Source organism: Styela clava, chromosome 12, assembly GCF_964204865.1.
Source record: "Styela clava chromosome 12, kaStyClav1.hap1.2, whole genome shotgun sequence".
NCBI lineage: Eukaryota > Metazoa > Chordata > Ascidiacea > Stolidobranchia > Styelidae > Styela > Styela clava.
The window spans coordinates 18,326,904-18,349,886 of NC_135261.1; the positions used below are offsets into that span (position 1 = coordinate 18,326,904).

General features: G+C 36.1%; 2 protein-coding genes across 3 annotated transcripts in view; one reads left to right on the forward strand and one right to left on the reverse strand.

Annotated features, from left to right (window-relative positions):
• Window positions 1-42: 42 nt before the first annotated feature.
• On the forward strand, window positions 43-13,025 carry LOC120329368 (uncharacterized). The gene is made up of 4 exons (XM_039395976.2): window positions 43-379; window positions 9,212-9,419; window positions 11,121-11,340; window positions 12,306-13,025. Exons 1-4 carry the CDS (start codon window positions 121-123, stop codon window positions 12,774-12,776), a joined length of 1,158 nt encoding a protein of 385 aa, XP_039251910.2. The 5' UTR covers window positions 43-120; the 3' UTR covers window positions 12,777-13,025.
• Window positions 13,026-15,483: 2,458 nt separating this feature from the next.
• Window positions 15,484-22,983, reverse strand: part of LOC120329343 (formin-like protein 2) — a 32,360-nt gene continuing 24,860 nt past the window's right edge. For both annotated transcript variants that reach the window (XM_039395944.2, XM_039395943.2), the window contains 6 exons: window positions 22,206-22,442; window positions 20,805-20,934; window positions 19,788-19,921; window positions 19,085-19,252; window positions 18,396-18,591; window positions 15,484-17,622 (listed from right to left, as the gene is read on the reverse strand). In XM_039395944.2, the coding sequence (XP_039251878.2) occupies window positions 17,510-17,622; window positions 18,396-18,591; window positions 19,085-19,252; window positions 19,788-19,921; window positions 20,805-20,934; window positions 22,206-22,442 (978 nt within the window). In that variant the 3' untranslated portion in view covers window positions 15,484-17,509. The remainder of the gene's footprint in view (window positions 17,623-18,395; window positions 18,592-19,084; window positions 19,253-19,787; window positions 19,922-20,804; window positions 20,935-22,205; window positions 22,443-22,983) is intronic.

Consider the following 22,983-nt stretch of genomic DNA (forward strand, 5'->3'; position numbering starts at 1 on the left):
ATCGGATTGATCGTTTCGGCGTCTATCTAAATACGTTAATAATTTTTGCACACCTTTCTTGCTAGATAATAAAAAAAAGAGTTTAATTCTAAAGCTGGTATTCGGGTTGAAGCAAAAATAATGAAAATATGCCACTTGGCCATTAGGGCCCTTCTAATGGCTATAACTACAACCCAAGTAAATAGTGCTTGTGTTTTGGGTGGCTTATCGCCTTCTTTGCCTGACTTCTGCACGATGCTGTACTCGGCTTTTAACGACTGGTTGTCACCGTGTGACGATACAACACCTGAAAAACACCTTCGTTACGATAAGACCAGCTCATCATGGACCTATGACTGTCCCTGCACAAAAGAATGTCAATACGGGGTGGATCCTGGAGGTACGTACCAAGTGTTATAATATATAGTGTTATAATATATTATATGTTATAAGTCCCAATACACATTAAGATGCTGTAAGCATAGCTGCATTTCCTAATATTGTGGAATATTTATTGCTCAGTTTCACGTGAACATTGTCACGTAAGCATACGCATCAACATCAAGACGTCACTGATTTTTTTGCGCGGTATCAACAATTATAATGACGTAGTGTATATTTGCAGCTACATGAAAAATTCTAAAAGCTGTTAAATATACAAGTTCATTTGGTTTTAGTTTATTTGGATTTTCTGGAAACATCATCAAATTTCTAGAAAGATTTAGATTTCAGCTCGAAGATGCCCAAAATTATGAGCATTGTTTTCCTCGAAATTGTTATATATTCAGTTGTTTGATAAATAAATTTCGATTTATCGTCCTAAAGATAATCACATACAGGTGGAGAAATTGGTGCGCTTGGCCGCTTGGTGCTTGACGAATAAACTCAAAATACATTTATTGTTATGAGGTTGGAAAGCACATTTATGACATGACTGTTAGTTTTAATAATTTGTGGTATACGGCAGTGTTCACATCTTATGGGTCGGTCGCCTGCGAAATTTTCTGCGTCGCATGTTTTTTCAACAAAAACCTAAAAGTTACTAATTTTTTTTTCTAGTAAATTTCATTGTTTATGTTATATTTGGTATTGAAGTGTTGCTCAATATTCACTTTGCTAAGTAAAGCTACACCACTACTTCGAAAACTTGCTGATTGCAAACAAGCGCCGACTTCTCACTTTAAGGTAATTTCTGGGGGAATAAATGTTATGTAAAAATGATTTTTTCAATTAGTCTTCAAGTTTGCGACCATTAAAACTTAAAAGTACTACATGCCGTTCAGTTTTGGACATGTACTTGGGGCGCGAGACTTTACCAAATTTATTGTTACAAAAAATTGAGTCGCTGGAAAAAGGGATGTGGACAACTGGTATAAGGTAATTAATCTTTGGTAACATATCTCTATATTCAAAATCTTTGGACAAGCGATGACGTGCACTTTGTTGTTTACTACATAAACTTTTTATTACGACTACACTGCCATTCTTGGACGCCTGAAAAACTTTGGACTATAATCCAGCGATTGAATATGCGCCTGACTAAATTGTTAAGAATGCAGCTGCATAAACGCTTTAAAAGATTTAATCGTCAATGCATATTTTCAGCCGATAACTGAAATGAATAATTCATGCATTTTATGTCTCGTCGGCTTTCTCCTATCACATGCATTCATATAATAGCATATTCAAACTCATATTTTGTAGATAAACTATATATATACATTACAAAGGATTTGAGGAATGCCTAGAAATAGTATGACACATTTACCTTTTACTAAATTAACTTTTTTACCAAAATAATTACTTTCATGATGTTAGATCTACACTTATGTTTATACACTTCAAGTCTCTGTCTCACTCGCTGGTGCTTATATAGCCTTCACTACATAATTACTAGTTTTAGAATAAGCGATGATTTTCATTCTCAATCTCATTCCTACACCAAATCAGCAATATCAACCGAAAAGATTATTTGGTATAGGCACAAGAATAATGAAAACGAAAACTGCTCATTTTGGCCCTAGATGCCATCCTGTATGTGGATCAACTCATTCGGCTAAAAATATCGCATTAAAATTTAATGATTTACTTGCATACTGGGATGTGGGACCCATGTGATCAAATTCACGTACCAATGGCGATTAGTATTTAAATTTTGAATTAGATGCGTCAGCGCACCGGCCGGACATGGGTCTCAACTATGGTCGGAACTGAAAAAGGTTTCGCGTACGTGACCCTCATCACGGTATGTGAAATATCAATATGTACAATACTCACTCGTCCATAGCTCCATTTTAGCATTAAAAATACGTATCGATGTCCGAAAATGTTGTACAATGAAATAGCAAGTGGGTAATTGGTTTGAAGACGAGCTCTTTCTCTTGTTGATTTTCTGGTACTCCTGTAGTATGCGAACCAAGATGACGTACACCGGAACGTAGTATGTGTACCAGGTTGGGCCATAATTTTATTCCAATTTTTCTGATTTTAGTTCTAATACGAGTTCGGGGACTAGCCCATATACAACTTTACTAATACTGGAACATAATTGTCCACTGCCCATATTCTCACAAGTACGAATAATTTCAAATTCAAACAGCATTTTACCGTTCTATGTAACAATACTTTTCCTGTAGTTTGTGAATGTAAAGACTGATATTACATATAGCGACTAGGTACCAAATTCTTCTCGACTATGCCATCACTATGATTATCGTTAGTTAGAAGCAATATTTGCCAAACAAAATGGCGAGCGGTGATCGCAGACTAATGTCGTTTAAAAGAAATTCCAATCATGCGCGCGCAACTAGCAGAAAAACCGCAACTTGCTTGTAACGCCAATAAGCAACCTATGAGGATCGTTTTGCTGCAATGAAGGCTGCATTCGCTCAAGCGTACACAAATAAAATGGTATTAAAATTATACCCATATCAATTCGAAGGCGCCGAAATCTGACACACCTCCCACTCCCAATTCAGACGGCCCTAATTTCACATACATGTTGTGTTAGGAAGCGGACCAAAAATACAGAAACATAACACCTAACTGCAAGTTGACGGGCAAACCTGAGCATCCCAAGTACGACACTCATGCCACGCCAGACGATGTACAACTAACGATATCGCATGTCAACCCACCTAGCCCAAGTTAGATAGCTTTCTATCAACATGTTCATGTGCTCGCCTGAAGCCCAATCGATTGAATCTACGCTTCACTCATTCAGTGCGGAATAACTCACTTTATCCAAATATTGTTTGTCGTGGGATAAACGTTTTGTGTCACTGTCTACACCACAAAAGAAATGCCATCTGGATGCAGATAACCGTAAAATATACCAGCAATGATTTTGTCTTCACACGGGCTAAAGATTTCTTACCATAAAACATCAAAGTAATTTCACGTACCAAGCTTGTTAAAATATATTTTAGCACATTGACTAAGAACGTTGAAGAGGCCACAAAGAGCTGCCTGAAATAAAGTATATTTTGCAGATTTATTGTCGTGGCGTAATTTCTTTGGCCCAGTAAAATAAATCGCTGACTTAACCCATACACTGACTGACATAAGATGTTATTACAAGTGTGATATTGATTTAAAAACAGTAAGTATTGCAAATCATAGTAATTTCGTACGATTTACGACCAATTGCAGAGAAATAGAACATATTGAAACGGTTGAATATGCATTTGAAAAGTTCGCCATCAATAAATCTATTCGCATATTGAATGCCACAACCACCAGTACGCTGCATGAATAAAATAGCTGTCGACCTCTGCGATAGCTGCTATATCTGCTCCGCTGTTACAAACTCTACATACATTTTTGCTCGATATCACGGTAAAAAATGAATAGCGAATAGTAGATCTAGTCATTGAATTCTACATCCACAATGTAAAGAGGGTTACACGCGGTGTAGACTACATGAAACTATTGGACTACTCACAAAATACACTAACTGAACTTTGCAATATGTTATGATCCACGCAAATTCAAAATAGAATTCGTACTTTTACATGCTTTGCGCCAGCATTCGCCTCTTCAGATTTAAGTGATAAGTTAAACAAAACTGAATGTAATTTTATCCAATTTCCTCTCCTGTTCGCAATTTTTATGTTCCCGTGGAGAGCGTGAGGGTTGATTAACGACCCAAGAAAATTCTTCGAATTCCTTACCCTATATACAGCATATTTAAACACCTGAACAACCGCTATCCAATCATATTTATGTTTGAATATGGCCTTGTTCACAACGCACTATCATGTCTACTAGCGTTATTGAATAGCTTATCGACATAATTTCAGTCAGTTTGAATAAATAGTAGGCCAAGGTCGACGTCATGCGACCTTCCTTCCTCTTCAGCTCATTAGTTGGTAGACCATGGTTTCGTGGTTGCTGTTCATGAAACAACTTGTAGAACAATTTTCATCCCTTCCACACTACCGTCAACTCGGAACATTTATTTTTAACTATATACCAAAATTCTGTCACTATAAGCCTCATGATCTGCCACTGAATAACGGACGGTATTATGTATACTGCGCTCGAGGTGATTTTATCATGTATAAGATTGTAATTCTCTCTTTTTTAACTTCTCAAATTTACATCAACCGGATATTAAAGACTTTAACTTTCATATTTGATTGTAAAAATGAATGGACCATCCACGGTGTTTATTGTATTACCAGAATACAATGAAAATATAGGTGCGAGGCCATAATCACTTGCGTATACGCGATCTGATGACAATCTGTAATTTTTCTTCTTTATTTGTATTCATTCGCGCATTGCAATACGCCAGGAATTAAAATATGTTGAATCATTCATGGTGGGAAATAGGAATTGTGACAGTAGAAATCATAACTATGCGAAGCGAAAGTGTACGTATGAACACAGTTTTAATGCAATACTGAATACACGACAATATTGAGGCCGGATAATATCATTGCTATGGATTGATGTGTTATGTATTTTATGAACATGGTACTGAGACGAGCGACTGACACTGCCTAGAAACGCCAAGAACCTTCCAGTTTATTCTATAACGTTATGAATACATTGATCAAATCAGGAGATACCCTTCTATTTAACGAGTGTTTACAGGGATTGATCGAAGGGCAACTGATCAAACAAACGCAGTAAAATATAGCGATCTCACGCACAAGTCTAAAGCAACTAGCCTAAACTTCGTACCTCAGCCAAAATGTCAATATTCGGTCGTATATCGGCGAAGTATAACTGTCACCCTTAATCAATGTCCCACACTCCACCACAGCAACAGGTTTACAACATATTGAATGAATCTCGAATACCAACACTATATATGATATTGACCTCAATTCACACAGATAAATCAAACGCCATTAAACAACGTTGTCGTCTACCATTGGGTTGGTTGACGTCACAGGCAATCAAATACATAGCCTGAATCCTCAATGAAGACATATTTGACACGGTAATACCTCTGTAATTTTTTAACGATGAAACGCCGTGTGTTTTGAAAGAACGACGTACAGTGCCTTCTTAAGACTCGAGATTTTCACTCATCGGTGACAAAACATTCGGAATTATGGATCATTGAGGAGGAAATGATAGCCCAATACTCTAGTGGCCGAGGGCTGGGCCTAGCAATGCTAGATCCGCATGTAAAACATCTTTAGTTCATATGTCATACCCAATACCCCAGCGGTTAAATAAATTGTGTTGGACTGGGAAGATCTTTTTTTTTTTTCACTAATAGTAACTTTCCACGAACCCAAGACTACTCGTTCAGAGCCTCGCATAAAATCTAAACAAAACGCTTCAAATTTCGGATTTTGTCCCGCTTACAACACACTACAAAAGCTAGTGCATATGACCTCCTAATTTTTACAGCAAAGACGCTATGGATTAAAGAAATTTGTCGTTAACCAATGATTATACTTATACACATGATATTATTAAAATGCTTCGTCAAACAGATAACACAAGTTTTGTTATTAACTATGTAATAACATCACGGCTCTAACTATTCTCTCATGTATGCTTATGGGTTTGTAAGGAATGAAGGTCATTTGCCGACACAACACTAATAAGCTACGAAGTAACACCACACGCGACACAACAATATCGTTATTTCGGATTAACTCATGTACAATAATAACGCATGAATATATGGCTAATATAGCCTACAATTGCTAAACTTTAAGCACTAACCTTCAATACTACACATTAAACGGAACACAACCAAGCACAACTTCCCTCCAATGCAAACTATACCGGCTTCAGCAATGTGTCACAACCATAATGAAATCAGCACTGTGTCACAACATGGATTACCAAGTGCCATAATATGCCTCAATATATATAATAACATTAGGTTCGAACTCAGCACTTCCTTGTTAGCTACGACAATAACCTCTGCGGGAGCATTTTCTACATAAATCCGATGTATAGAGTCGAAACAATTTTCGTTCCGATTGAACCACAACTATCTGGATTCAATTGTTAAACACAGTAATCCAACAATTGGAAGTTGCTAGTGTTGTATAGCTAATTCACATAATGTGTTTTCTAGTAATTACTAGGAGTCCTGTATATATTTCATACAACAGCGGTGTCTATAGAAGTACTCACTGCCTGCGCATTCTCATTATTTCGATAACAACAACACACAGCAAATCTCACACTGGGCTTCAGATAAACCATTAAATTAACTGCAATTAATGATAATCCAATCAATCAGTGAATTCTCTGTCTTATTCCAAGTGAGACATCGTTGCAAGCATTTACCTTCAGGATACGTTCAAAAATTTTGGATTAACTTATGTTTTGATTCACATCAGTAAATAGAACATGACATAACTGAAACTACGTATACAAATGTGCACCACACGCATGATTTGACAAAGTTTTTACACACACAGTCACAACACAAAGCGCTGCGAACGGAAATGTTTAAGAATAATTTGAAGCAGTTCTGCAATATTTTGGTAGATCGTACTTTTTGTCGCCACTTCGTCACTTTGATTTTGAAGCAAGCACTACATAATTGTATTTTCAAAAGTCTCGATTTTCATATATATATATATAAATTCCGGAAATGGACGGACAAAATTCTGACTTAGTAGATATATACGTAACGTTCTCACGCATCGATCTGAAACAGCAAAATACCGAATAGATGTATTTTCGAGAAGTTATGAGTATCGATCGTCGACCCTGCTAAGCATTTGACGCTTGGTAAGCCGAATATTAGTTTCACCTATTCAACTTTACATATTCCTAGCCTTCATTTCTCGGAACGGCTACTACTACATGGCGTAAGATACAAACCAAACAATAATGGATGGTTTATTTCGTTGAATTAACCTGACAATGAAAACACTAGTTGCCAAATTGACTATTAGTTCATCATGTTTACAGGACAGGCATTCTAAAATTGTGACGTCATAATATGTTAATTGGCAAGGCAGCGATAATCAATAAACAAAGGCATGCATACGTCGGAGAACATTTTAAACCATTTGTCGCCCAGTCAGTAATTGTGCACAGCCTCCCTAAAGTGGATCCTAGACCCAATTAGACAAGACATCTCCCACCAATTTTGTACCTTGGTCTACTCTACATTCATGTTACTTCCCTGATGCCTTACGATAAATAGACGTTCTCACTCTAGTTCTCACAAAAATAAATACTGTGCTGTTAATTGTGGAAATATAACTTTTTATTTTATCAACACATATTAATCAAAAATTCATTCTCTACTACAATTTTGTGCATCGATTGCTTTATAAATTCTATTATTATTCAATATATATATTAGACTGTATAATATGCTGCATGCTTATAGCAATAAACTGCAGTAGTTAATTTCATAATACTAAAATATTTCTCCACTGACTAGACATTCTCGTTAATGCCGAGCTATGAGAGGCCTTAGTCATAATTACTCAGCTTTGATATCGAGCAGCCTTTATAAATACCAAAATATTTCGCGACGCCGCTGACGTTAGCGTAGTCACGTATTTCGTGACGTCACTTCGGTTAAAAGATATTTCGAAGTCAGAGGTAAACACGAAATGCGCGTGACACCGTCTCTCTCGATTTTCCAAAACATCAACGTTGCGCTTCACGTTATCTCTCGAAATTGCGAGCGCTGTACATCGTTGTCCCTTTCCACCTAAACGAGCTATGTCCAACCCGCGGCCCGCGGGAAGATTTGCCGCCGAACCCTAACCAAGCCGTTCACACTAAAATTTGAAAGTAAGCCTGAATGTATTTCAGATACAAATAATTCTTTTGTATCTTACTATCGTGACGCCATATTACACCAAAATCCCGCAACCGGAGCATATGATAAGCTCGATGCTACAAAAACAAGGTTTCAGGTATGTCTGGAACAACAAGACAGGGCGCTTGAGAACGAAATTGGACAGTTACATAAAATTTGGGAAGAATAGGTATGCTTTGTGCAAATAAACGACAGGGCTGTCTGCTTAATATTTCATAAATCTTTGTCGACCTTCAAGACATGAAATTTGAAAATCATTTTTCTTCTAAAAATTGTCTACACTCCTACGCTGTCCATATCTCATTACTGTTTGAAACCGCTAACTCTATACATTCGTCATATTCCACTAAAATTAAACTGTAATTCATGGTGTATGACATATTTTTAATGTGGGTCCCGCGAAATGTAATTTGAGTTGGACAAGGCTGACCTAAACAAAGTGAATGTAGCACAGCTAATATCGTAGCATCGTCAAATGACTGTTGTTATTTCTTACATAAAAAACATTTTAACGGGTCAAATTCTATGGAAGGTATTTAGTTTTACTTTAATTAGCATAGAACATAAATAATTTAATGTTCAACTTCGAATTACCTTTACGAACTGACGATATTTGAGGTGATCGTTTTTTTGCATATAGATTTTGTTTCATGTGTCGAACGGGAGGAGCCACGCGTTTTACATGTATTTATTATCTTTTCTGATTGTCTTTTTTTTGTACAGAAATCGAAATACCTATAAGATTTAACGTAGTGTATTTTTAGGAATTTGCATGATGCTGCAATCCACTAAGGCTTAAAAATAATCATACTTGCTATATACGCATATGTGTTACGTCAACCGACGAATATGTATTCAGATAGTCTTTTCCTATATATTGAAAATACAACGTCTGCGCCCTTGACAATATACAGTATAGAAACTCAATTAAAATCGATTATAAACGCAGTTTTTACCTTACAGATATTGACACTTGCCCTTCTTGCCTCTTGGGGCCTGGAGAAACGTGCGACAGCTGGAGTGGGAAATGCGGAGATAACCTTCTATGTCAACACTCAGGTCCCATGTCTTCCAGTGGGAAATGCGTGTCAGAGGAAGAATTTCGTTCAAGAGAAATAGGAGAAGCGTGTGGTGATTGGGACGGAGAATGCAAAGAAGGTCTAAGATGCAAGTAAATGAGACTACAACATCTTATGAGTCCAATCCTTACACGGTTGTAGAATCCAACATTATTGCACTTCCCTCTCTAGCTAGAGCGTATTAGTGATTATAACGCGATTTCAACCTAGACTCAAAAATTACCAAAATTAGTTTATAGATTTTAAGTTTTCTAACTCAGATAGGCTTGCTGAAGATATTTTGTCAGTCCATATACTTCGCATCCGCTATCAAGTTATTGGACGAATTCTATATTTTCAGTGTACTAAAATTACGAAAGCCTACACACGCACCATCTTCCTATCGTCACTGTAAGATGCTGTCGACATATCGCATCAGTGCTAACCTGTGTTGGTGACGTAAGAAATGACGTAAGAGCTTATTGAAAACGTAAACATTCAGGAATTCTCTCGTTTCATTGTCAGCCATTATGTGTGAGCGTTTCGTCGCGTATAGTCGCGTCGATTTGTTTATCTCGACAAGTAGGTGAAACGAAGGCTGATTCGGAAATAAACGCTTTAGCAAGCTTGGGCATGAGATAAGTGAAATATACCACGATTTATTTTGGTCGCCCAAATAAATATTTTTACTCTGAATTGAACCGTCACGTGATTTCGTTCACCGGTTCTCTCGAATTTTCTCTCGCGTTCTAGTCAGATGCAAAGTACATCGGGTAAATATTATTTTCTATAACAGGAGAAAGACTTAGCGGTCGTTCACGTTTATTATTTCGTCCATTTCAGGAATTTTCCATTTTACATACTATGTTATATTTATTAGCCTCCAAAACAAATTAAGTTGCGCATTTATGTATATGGTTATTCCGTATCTTCGGATATAAAAAGTTATTGAATCGAGATTGTTCGCACAGCTTTGCTCAAAATGGGAATACTGTTGTCGGTGCTTAGATGCTAACAACTAAATTATATCTAGTCTTACACTTAAGTCACAAGCAGCAGGTACCAGAAGAGACCAGACGTTTATCAGATACCAACAAATATAAAAATGCTTGGGCCAAATATAACCTTGCAATAATATTAAATGTTATTCTATTTTTTTTTTCAAAAAAAGGTCGACGAATCCAGTCAAGAAAATTTTTGTGCCCCGTGAAATTCTCTTCTATTTGCTGTTACTCTAGCACTGGGTCTGAATATCCAGAACTTTAGTTGGTCAGTCAAATACATAGCACCCCCGTGAAAAATAAAAAGCTGTGAAGCATACTAAATTCCGTGTCCTGGTTATCACGGTTTATCGGATTGTCATCCGGTATTACATCAGAGTGGTGACAGCACATTTGAACCCATCTACATTTGCACCCCTAGCTTTTAGCACCCGCATATAGAATGCACTTGAGGATATTTGAACCCATGTACATTTGCACCCACGAATGTTTGCACTCATTGACGTTTGCATCCATGTGCATTCGCCCCCCATGAACATTTGCACCCATGTGCATTTGCACCCATGTGCATTTGCACCCATGAACATTTGGACCCACGGGAATTTGCAATTGTCCTGGGTGCGAATGTAAGTGGGTTCGAAGATAATGGAACCCATCAGGGTATCTATCTATTCTCATATATTGGGATTAAATCAATTGATATCCAGCCCCAAAAATTTTAACACGATCTTTCGGCCGTCAAAAACATTAATTTGTTAACGGTAACGTTATTTTGAAGTTATTAGAAATTTTACTTTATGTCTGTAATTACAGATACGATGAAGACTCGGCATTTCTACCTCCTATGTTCGCCGATATGATGCATGTGTTGGGTGAATGTGTCACAGAAGAAACGTTTGATTCACAGGGTGAGGGAGAAATATGCAGTGAACGCTATGGTAATTGTTCGGAAGGTCTTGCATGCAATGAAGCAATGTTTCCGTGGTCACCCAATGTCTGTGTAAATGAGACTAATTTCAATAACACTAATCAGGTACGTATGCTAACGTATATAGTATGCTCTATGTTGGATTTTATCACTAAACGGGGTTGTTTGCCTAATCCGCTATGCCTATACATTTACTTTCTATTAGGGCTGCTGGGAATTTTAAAGAAAACACTTTAACCGTTAACCGGGTAAAATTAACCGGTTAACTGCAGCGTGACGTTTGACGTAATAATTTATAATATTAGCTTGTTATGTCACAATGGTTACAAAGTAATTTTGGGTGATCCCATCCCGATATCGTTCAAAATTATGCACGAATCGGCATAGTTTCGTGATCTCTCTGCTGCAAGATTTATGCAGCGTGCTTCGGACATATGGAAGTATTTTAGTAAAACCCGAATCCGTTATTAAATGTCATTTATGTGACAAAGTTTTAGTTTTCGACGTGTGAGATTCTGAGATCTTCTATTCTGAGATATCATAAAGAAAAACAGCATCAACTGCGCATCTGTTGGATGACATTGAATATACGATTTTGCAATAAAATCGTGAACAATATATTTCGATCAAAAATTGATTCTAAGTTTATCATTGTCAAATTTTCAAAGTCAGCAATCTTTGTACTTCAATAAGTTTTCTCATTTATTAGGTTCTTACCAATACAGTTAGTGATATTCTTTTGAAAACGCCACAGGAGATAAATTTGCGATGACGCAATCATTTTTGAGGACATTGTACATTATAAGGATGATTTGTACCTGAGGTGTCAGTTAACGGTTAAAATAAATCGTAACCGTTAACCATCTATAATCGATTAACCGGTTAACCATTCCCAGCCCTACTTTATATATATATATATAAACATGTTGATTGGATACATGAAACAAATATTGAACACATAACATAATTTCATCACAAATATTATTCATCACAAAGTACCACTAATATTCAGCTGAAAATAGGAAAAGTTATGATACAAGTACTATTGACAGTATTACTGTATTTGATAGGTCGACGAGAGCATATTGAAAAAAATTTTCGGTGACGTCAATACTGACGATGTACCATTTCAAGGGGAAATCGATATTGTTCTGGTGGAAGGCGAAGATGCGGACGAATCCAAGATAATTTTGGATATGATTGACGCTATTGAACATATCATTCCTGATCTAGTAAGTAAAACAGACCCAGAGACAGGCGAAACGAAAGTAATTTCCATCGAAAACAAAAATGGCACTTTGGCAATTAAAGATGAAATTAATGACAACGTGAGTATTGTCGATGCTGACATTTCGGAAGACAAAGAAAGCGATGACACGGAAAGTTATTTCAGTAAAATTTTCGATCTTGCCAAACCCGACAATGATAAAGATGACAATGAAGTAAACATTGGTTCGGATTTCGAAGGATTTTTGAATTTGCTGATGTCTGAGGAACCACAAGATTCGCAGGCTGATAAAAATGATTTCACAAAATTATGAAGCATATGAAGACCTATTGAAGCTATGTTTATCCCAAAATATAGACATGCTTTATACTAAGTCAAGTGGTGTTAGATAGATATATTTAGAAATTCGAAAAAAAATATTTGGATAAAAATTAAACTACTTTTCGACTACTTAAGTTCAAGTACGTAACGAAACTGTACCGTTTTGCTTCGGTGTAGCTGTTGCCATGTTTGTGCAATATGCGGATCTGTATTGAATTAAATAATTACAATGCAACGAAAATCAGTTTTCAATTGACAGTTTGTAAAGATGCGTTCAATTTTGATGCGAAATTGCACGTCAACGAAGGTTTGTTGAATGCTGGCCGTGAACAAAATAGATGTTGATTATGTTTTAATATTCTTAACTGATTAGAAAGTTTAGTTAATTCCGCACACGATGTACAAAAACGACGTTTTTTATTATTAGAGAAACCTCTTGCGCAACCCATTACTTTTGCGATTAGGTCCTCTTCATATGATTATTCGGTATAGTGTACCAAGAGTTTGCGATTATGCTTCATTAAAACTAAGTAGACCTCAGCCCTACTGCGACAGTGATCGCGTACCACCTATCATTAGCTTGTGTCGTTTCGAGATTTTTTTGGACGCTGTCTGATTTATTTTGGTTAAATCGCTGATTCATGATCTTTTTTGAAACGACGCTTTTTCATGCCTCGCACTGCTTCTTTTGACGGTTTCATTAAAATTCCGTGTCCCACTTTGCTACGCTTGTCGACATACATATCCCACTTGCCCTATTTGTCTCACACTGGACACTTGTCCCATAATTGTACTACTGTTCCGAGATAGGGTAGATATATATACTTATATATTGCAGGGCAAAAGGTCAAAGTGAGCACTGAGCATACTAGGTAAAATTCATGCTAAGTTATGGGTTAGGTATTTAAGATAAATAGAATACTTAAGATGCAGAATGTTAGAGCATGAAGTCATATTCATACAATTTGAAGAATTGTGAGGCACGTGTGACAAGTGTGGGATAGCCTACGTGAGACGACACCTCCTCTTTTGGTGCATCGATAGGGCTAAAGTAAATCTGAAGTATACCGAACGTTGGTTTCTACAAGCCACTTGGGAATTGGTTTTGGAAACTAATTTAGATGTGGTATTGGTCAAATATTCCATATCGGACTGCATAGCGTCGTGCAAAAACACACGCATCGTCTCGACAACAAGGGTGTGAAGGCACGAGAAACCAATGAAATCGTCTCAGACTGCGGTTACGAACGTCAGTGCACTTGGAAATCATTCACGACGTCAAGTGAGAAATAATCGCAACGTAAAAGTCTGAAATTGAATATCAGAAATGTCTATATTCGCGTTAATTATGGTTTTTAATGTAAAACTATAGGGGCAATTGACCAAAAATATCACATGCTGCGTGGAAATGAGAAACTTTAGGTCCCCGACCGGAAGATACGGTAATTTTACTTATAATTTACTACGCAATATCCTACGTGACTTTACGTAACACGCTCACCTATAGAGGGTGCTGCTTTGGATGTTTCCCTGTGAAAAGGAAGCGACGTAACGATGTTGGTTGCAACTTGAATCAATGTTTATCATTTTCTGTGAAACGCAACATGCACACCACCATCAGAATAACGGATGTGACGTAACGAAGCATACAGGTTTCGTGAATACATCATGTACACAGCAACGTTCTTGACTTACAGAATACGCTCGTTTCACACCCATAGCCAGTGCGACTAGAGAATATAAATTGGTTTCGGTAAAATGATATAAAGAGTTTTGAGCGGCATTTGATACGTAAAAAGACATAACAAATTCCGTGTCTATCATTAGCGCAACAACATAACAAGAGTAACCAAGTCTTTAGGATTTTCCACGTTTTCAAACTAATATCCCCTGCAGCTGTTTAACTTTGCAGTTCTCGTCGAATGAAGTGTTTATGTATTCAAAAATCGATAAAGTCTGCGCGGTCGTAATTCGTGACACTTAGGTTTCAAGCTATAGATAACAAATGGAATAAAATGTACGTGAGAATTGCGAAAATATACAAACCAAAAAACTATTATTAAGCCAAAAGTACCATGATATCATAAGACACGAATCTGACGTAAAATCTGAAAAATAAGCACGGTAAGATGGTCTCGATGATATTTATTTTGATTATATAATGTCGGGTGGAAAAATCCATTTTCTTTGTGTTATACACAGTGGACATTGAAGTCAGTCAAATTATTTTTCTTGTTTAAATATTAGTATACGGTAGGTTTGTCAACTTGGATTTCTTCACTCGAAACCCTAACATTTCATCAACTCTGAAATTCGTCAGCGACTGACGCTACACATGTGACATAAATACTAAAAATTTGCGGCTCGGTCGTGTGGCGCATTGTGCTAAGCCTCAGGAGTACGCTCTCTACCGCACCTTCGATTACCCTGCGTTGGTTCGCATCCGGTGGGGAACAATTATGTGCGAGAGGATTGTTGGATTCCTCGCCGCCTTAGAGTGGTTCACGTAACTGAAGTCGATGCATCTGAAACAAATAACTGGCTGACTAATCTCATACCCGACATGGACTGATAACAGGACGAGACGTGGTTCGTCATATATGCTTAACCTTAAGCCATCTTATCGAGTTCCCTTTCCCTGGGTTAAATATGTAAATTCTATACTCAATGAATATATACTTAAAACAAGTACTCCAGAATAACTTTCTGCGCAAGTTTTATTGCTTATTATTAGATTTTATAACGCTGGTAGGAAAAATACTTCACAATGTCAGGGATAATTTAAACTCACACTGTAAAGTCATCAAGCGGAAATAAAAAAACATGAAATGAAACAGAAAAAAATTTGTGTAACGTATCAATAGGCACCATAAGTTTTAACATACAAAAAAGTGAATTAACATATTATATAAGATTAGTTCAGAAGCATCTTAAATGTATGTATATATGTGGGGAAAACAGTTGATATTCAAATCATGCTTGTGTAAACAGCTGTGAAAGAAAAAACATATCACATGAATAAATAATAAAAAAAACATCATCACAATTTTCAATGCGGGATTGATTTCATCATTTGAATGAATATTATAGAATAAAAACGTCCATACGTCAGAAATAGATAACAATTCATGATGTCTAGAGAGTTCAGTCGCCAAGATGTCGAAAATAACTAAGAGGGATAAATTCTTGTAATTTTACAGTCCGTTCGAGCCATTTTCCTATAATATTTATTGGTTAATGTATGGTATTATGTGCCACCAGAATTTTAGAATGGTTTTCCTAAATATACCTAGTCTTAACTTTGGCGGTCGACGTAATTTCTTTTTTCGCCTCGTTCGAGGATTTCTATTTTAAAATATCTGACCCAACATTATTTCATGAGGATAGCTGAAATAAATCTACAATTATATCACAAAAATTGTGTTCTTAATTATACAGACACAAATAACGGGCAAGATAGGCTAATGTGTGACTAAAAATAATCTTCGGAAATAAAGAAATAATTGTGGTAACACTGAACGCGAAGGATGGTGTTCTTATTTGCTTAATAACGTCATAGAATGCTACAATTTGTTGCATTCTATTGTTAAATGCCAGTAGAAATATAAAAGCTTCTGTTTTGCATTGAGTGAAGATATACAAAATTGGACATTAGTAGTCGATGCTGCCTAACTTTTTTAGTCCGATAGTATACGGCTGCTCAAATATTTTGGTTTCCGACGATGACATAAATTGATTTTAAAGATCACAGCAGGAATGATAAAAATGCAATTAAATCTACAGATATTAATTGAAGGCCGAGAATTTCTAACAAATTTCGCCTAGTATTTATGCTACCAGTTAACACCGTGGTATGCGAAAATTGCACTCGGAAATTCTGAAACATCTCTAGAAAAACAAAATATTATTCAACCAATCCAATCGGGTAATAATTGCGCCAACACTGTTCACAAATGAGGTAATGGCGGGCTCGCTATCCAGTAACATTGATAAAATGTAACATTATTTAGATGCAACATGAAAATATAGTGACAAAATACTGATCGTTAAAGTAATGTAACTTCCAAACTGAAAAATACAGAATATGTGTGTGTTTTTGTGTGAGTGTGTGTCAATGATGGAATACATCGAAATATTATACCCAATCTAAAAATTTATGTGATTAAAAATAACGAATTTATTACGTTTTGGGCCTAAGATATTTCAGTAATATAATTCTCAATATAATGTCTCAAAATATATTTTATCTATTAAATAGAATACTATAACGATGGTTATTTGGATAGAAATCCTTGCTATGGGACTAGTAGCCCCAATAGGAACCAAGGTTTGATGGTCAATTGGTGTATTGGTTTCTGATTTATAATACCGTTATGCAGGGATATGTAAATACGGGTATGTCCCCTTTATGCTTCAATTAGATACCTAAAAATGCAATACTCAGAAGTAAGAAAAGGATGGAAGCACGTGTTTGTTAAACAGCTTTCAAATTAATAAAGCTATATTATTTACAATTCTCATATTAGTAGTCTTAATTTAAGTCATGGATGCTATTGTCCCAACCTATCAATTTCAACATAAATGGATATAGTTGTAGCTGTTAAACCATGATAGATGGATGTAGCAGTCTCTCCTCCTTCTGCTGCTTGGGTTAGCAATTCAGGATTAAACCGGATCGAGCCAGTTCAATCTGAACCAATCCAGTTTACCATTGGATATTGCTATTCAGAGCATAGTTGAAACTGGTTGCTTTCTCGCCCTCTCTCTTTCTCCTCTTTGTTTTCTTTTAAAACTACGATTCATTGCATCTGCTCGTCGATACGGTTCGGATTTAATATCTAAAAAATATACAAAATATGTGATGATAGAATTAGGGCTGGGCATTTCGAATCGAATATTCGAATCGAATCGAATAGTAAATTATTCGAATCGGTTCAGACTGGAATTTCGAATCGCCGCCATCTTGTTTCTATCTTTCCGCTAATGGTCGAGGTGAATTCCCAAATTTTTTTTTCATTGAAGTCATATTTTTTCAACGAAATTCTAACATATGACTCATTTCTGTAGTGAGTTATTGATAAAACGTGTTTGTTATTCTGTGTGAACGCTCAGTAATCTATCTGAGTGATTTATTCTATGTCTTCAGTAATTCATTTGTTGAGAGGACCAATTACTATGATAAAGTCGCTTACAATTTTATATTTTCAAGTATTCGAGATTCGATTCGAAAAAATTATTCGATTCGATTCTGAAATCACAAGGTATTCGAAAATGCCCAGCCCTAGATAGAATAGGTCCTAATTTCACAAATATGGGAAAATGCAGCTATTTGCCAGGGAACTGAATAAACACAAAAATTAAAATACAACATCATTTTGTAAAATACTGTCCAAATATAAGAAGTGTCACAAATCTTGATTAGAACAACTCGCATTTTTAGACAGTTTTTGTTTTTCAAATTTAGACAGAGAATTTAGACAAAATAGTATTACAATTTTTTTTTTAGGAATTTAGATGATATAAATTATTTTTGAAGCACTATAAAAATAATTCCATCTGTGACAGAAGAAAAGCAATTTTTGATTTGACAATCCAATCATAATAAACTTACAATTAATATTATCTTCAATAACACCATCTTTGCTTTGTACCGCTCTCCTATCTCTTCTATGCTGTTTGGATCTTAATTCTTGAATTACACGTTCCTCTTCAATTTTAGCATTGTTATTTTGATTCTCGCTTTTTGTATGATTCGTTTTCTTACTCTTTTGCTTCTTTTGTTGGCCTTGTCTCAAAGCTTTCTTTGCCTGTGTAAAGGGTTTGGAAAATTGAGTAAAATATCAATTGGAAAAATTTCGAGAACATGCCCATATCCTAGCCAAATCATTTTGTTCTTTGACCAAACATGCCTAATAATAAAACATCATTTTGACATGTGAGTATAAAAGTTTATATACAGGCTCGACGGCGTGGTGAATCGTGCTAAACATGAGGAATACGTTCGCCACTGCACCTCTGATTACCCTGCATGGGTACACAGGTTTTAATCCCATACGGGGTTAATTACCTATGTGCAAGAAGATTGCTGGACTCCTCAAAACCGCAAAACCGTTGGGTGGTTACGGCTTCATCCACCATCAAGTCCATGCATCTGAACACAAGTAACTGGCTAACTAATCCCTTACCTGACATGGACTGTTAACCGGACGTGGTTCGCCATATGATTAAGCCATCTTATCGGCTTTCCTCTTTCCAGGATAAATATCTAAATTCTATTCTATTCTATCCAGTATAACATACCTCTTGGTTTTTCCAATTCAATATATCCTGTTCTGCTTTTGCATATGATTTTAAGAATCTATCAACCATAGGAAAGAACGTCTCTGGTGGCATTGCTTTGGGAGTTTCGCCAAAGTATTCAGCGACAGCTTTAAATGCTTCCTGTGAAGTTGCTGCATCCGAATATAACTGGTAAAGAGGAATAAATATATTAACAATAACAGAATATTTTATAGCAAATTTTAAAATTTCAAATATCGTAATATTAGGATAATATACATTGTTCCAGTTGACAACAATATAAGAAAATAGCAATCAAATTGAAAATGAAATATTGCAATATTATTTTGGATATTCACTTTTACCACTTGTGTTGAAGCTAATTGCAATGTGGTTGCAACCCAATAAATTGAAAAAAAAAATGGTGTTCCTAACCCAGTGTGAGTCGATTTATCTACATTTGGTGTGAGCTCACACTCCTGTGTATATATGTGCCTCAAATGTTTACATCAAGGAAATCCAATACTACAATAATGTAAACTTTTAGTTAAATCGGGAATAATATTGGAAGATATTCCATGAGTTTGTTGAAAGCGAAATGCGAAAGCATCTTAAAGTATTCATTTTATAAATTCCTTCTCAAGTCTTTATGTTGTTATCTACGATTTTGGGGGAAAGACGCCAATGTTGATTGTATTGAAAGGTTTAAATAAACATATGATACCTTTTGTACTTTAGGTTCAGCCATCTCTAGAAATTCTTTGATGACAGGATGATGATGTGTCTCATGTTCTCGTTGAGTTAACCCCATTCCTTTTTTGATTTGTGCAACATCAGATAATAAGGTGTCCAATGAAACTAAATGATAAAAATGCAAAATTGTGATTCATCAGGCACCAAACCAACTTTTCATCACTTACTACTCACAGAAATTATATAAATCAAAAATCTAAATGTGTGAGAGAATTACATGTAATTAATTACAGTGTACTTAACTTTATTTTGTCTCAAATGGTGACAAGGTAAATTAAATAGACATAAAATGGTGATGGTTGGCAAATTTCAACATATGTCTGAGAAGATAACATCACAGCGTGGTGACGTAAGTCCCAGTTCATTACATCTCCTTCGCCATAAGAATTGACAGGACTTACATAGTTTTTTAGGGTGAAAGGAAAGCCGATAAGGCAGCTTAATTATATGGAAAACCACGGCCTCTCATCCTGTTACCAGTTCATGTCGGTATGGGATTAGTTAGCCAGGTATTTATTTTCAGGTGCATGGACTTGATGGTGGAGAACGCCGTAACCAACCAGCGGTTACGTGAACCACCCTACGGTGGGCGGCGAGGTGTTCAGCAATCCTCTCGCACATGATTATCCACCACAGAATTCTAACCAGTGAACCCACGTAGAGTAATCAAAGGTGCGGTGACAAGCATATTCCTAATGCTCAGCACGATGCGCCACACTGCTGAGCCGTGTATCTATACAATCAGATTAGATTCTCGAATAAATACTGATAACAGAATGAAAATGGTTGAAAATGGCTTAAGCAACCTTATAATAATGTCCTTTTCCCATAGCTAAATAAGAAAAATCACAAAGATAATCGTTTGCTGTTTTAAGTCGAAAAAAGTTTAATCAATAAAAATCATTTTAATTAGAATACAACTAAATTAGGTGAAAGTCGAAAATAATGACATTTAGTTAGTAATATAGTTATATCTATGCAACTTTACCTTTACTGGCTTTGTCAACGTATCGTAATTCTTGATAAAAATCTTGTATATCTTGATAATATGTTTGTATGACGCTGACAATATAGTGGAGTAAAGATTGCTTCTTGTCTGTTGATTTAGTATCAAGTAACTGGAAAATAAGAACATTGAAATAATACTTATTGCATTGAAATATAATTGTATTTTGACTTCATAATCAGCATAACAGATGATAAAATAATTAAAAACAAATAAATAAACACTGATTATGAAATCATGAGAGCAAACAAAACCTTAAGTAAGGTTTAAAGGCGGGGTGGGCAACTTCTCTAGTCGGCGGGCCAGATGTGGGAAAATGAAGTCCTCGGTGGGCCGGATTATTACAAAAAATACTTCGGTATTCAATCTTTGTTAAATGCTCAACACTCTCTATCAACTTTACGTTTCTTGGGATATTCCATGGTTAATAAAACTCAATACAAAAACTATTTTCTAAAATCTATTTATATTTAGAATCTAAATATAAATATAACTGATAACAGTAGTGGGGAATGTTTACAACGCTCTCTGCTTTGACCTTATATTGTTTGTTCAACAAGTGTGCTAACGCAATTATTTGTTCACTAAGGCAATTGTATATTTCACCAGCTCGCACTGACAGTGCGGTGAGAGTAGAAAGAACAGCAACTTTCAGGAATGATGCATCGGACCACATTACGGAGTGTGATTGGATACAGTCAGCGGGCCGGTCAAAATTTTGTCCCGGCCCGCGGGCCGAATGTTGCCCACTCCTGGTTTATAGGGTACTACCGGCTATTAATAAAATGCTCTATTTTTGTAAAATTAATGATTTTGTTACTACACATTGAATAGTTTTCATTACTTCAATAAGTATGCCATATGGGACATGAACCAGTCATTAAAGATCTATTGTGCATATTGTCATTGGGTCTTGTATATTGTACCAGAATTCTACCAGTATATTTTCCTTATTTTGTACATATTTTCTACTATAACGCATCAAGCCTAAACTGCTGTAATAGGGTACAGGTCGCACAATTGTACATGAATCCTGACTCTGATATAATGTTCATTTATTATGCAGACGTTGTTGAATTCTGGGTTCTCCCGTAGTGTGTGTACCAGGCTGGGGTTAGGCCATAATTTTATTCCGATTTTCCTTATCTTATTTCTAATACGAGTTCGGGGTCTGTCTGTGTTATCCAAGTAAATATACCCCCTGCCAACAGGTTTCAGTCCATTTACACAACTTGATGTAAAATAGGCAACAAAATTAGTTACCTCCATATTGGTACACACACTTCTGGAGCACCGAATTTTGAAGTAAAGAGACATACATTCAAGAAACCTAAACATATACTTTAACACTGTTACAAACGATGGCTATATCACAATACTTACAGAGTCTAAACTTTGCAGTTTAAATCCATAAACGGCTCCTCGTTTTGAGCTGTTCATGTAATTTCCAAGTGCGAGTATGATTTCCAAAACTTTCTTCAATTTTTGAGATGATTTAATCGACATGGATGCTGCAATAACGGCGGCAAGTTGTGGAGTGAGAGAATGTATCGTGTCATTGAAATTACCAATAAATATCATGATGTTCAGTCGCTGTTGAAGTCGTTCCACTCTCCCAAACTGTAAAAAGAACATGAAAACTAAGAATGTGGATGATAATACAGTAGTTAAGAGGTATGAAAAATATTGAGAATTTCGTTAAGATCAGTAACTTTACCAAAATGGGGAAAACTGTAAACCAAGATGTCGGACACCGAAACTAGTATGTGTACCAGGTTAGGGTTAGGCCATAATTTTAAGTACAAATACTACGGGAGTCACTTAGCTAGTCCCCGAACTTCTAATAGAACTAAAATAAGGAAAATTGGAATCAAATTATGGCCTAACCCTGTATACATACTACGTTCCGGTGTCCGCCATCTTGGTTCACATACTACGGGAGCGCCGAAAACTGTTATGATCGAGAGCGAACTTTATAGAGATGCTCGAAAAATAAAATATTCATGGAATAGCTAGAACAGATGAGATTTTCCTGGGAAGTTCAAGCTGATATGTGAATACCATACCAGTTATTCATAAATCTCAACACCCAACTTGCGAATAATTTTATACACAAGAATTAACCAATTACCAATAACATCCATACAAAAATTAGTCTTGT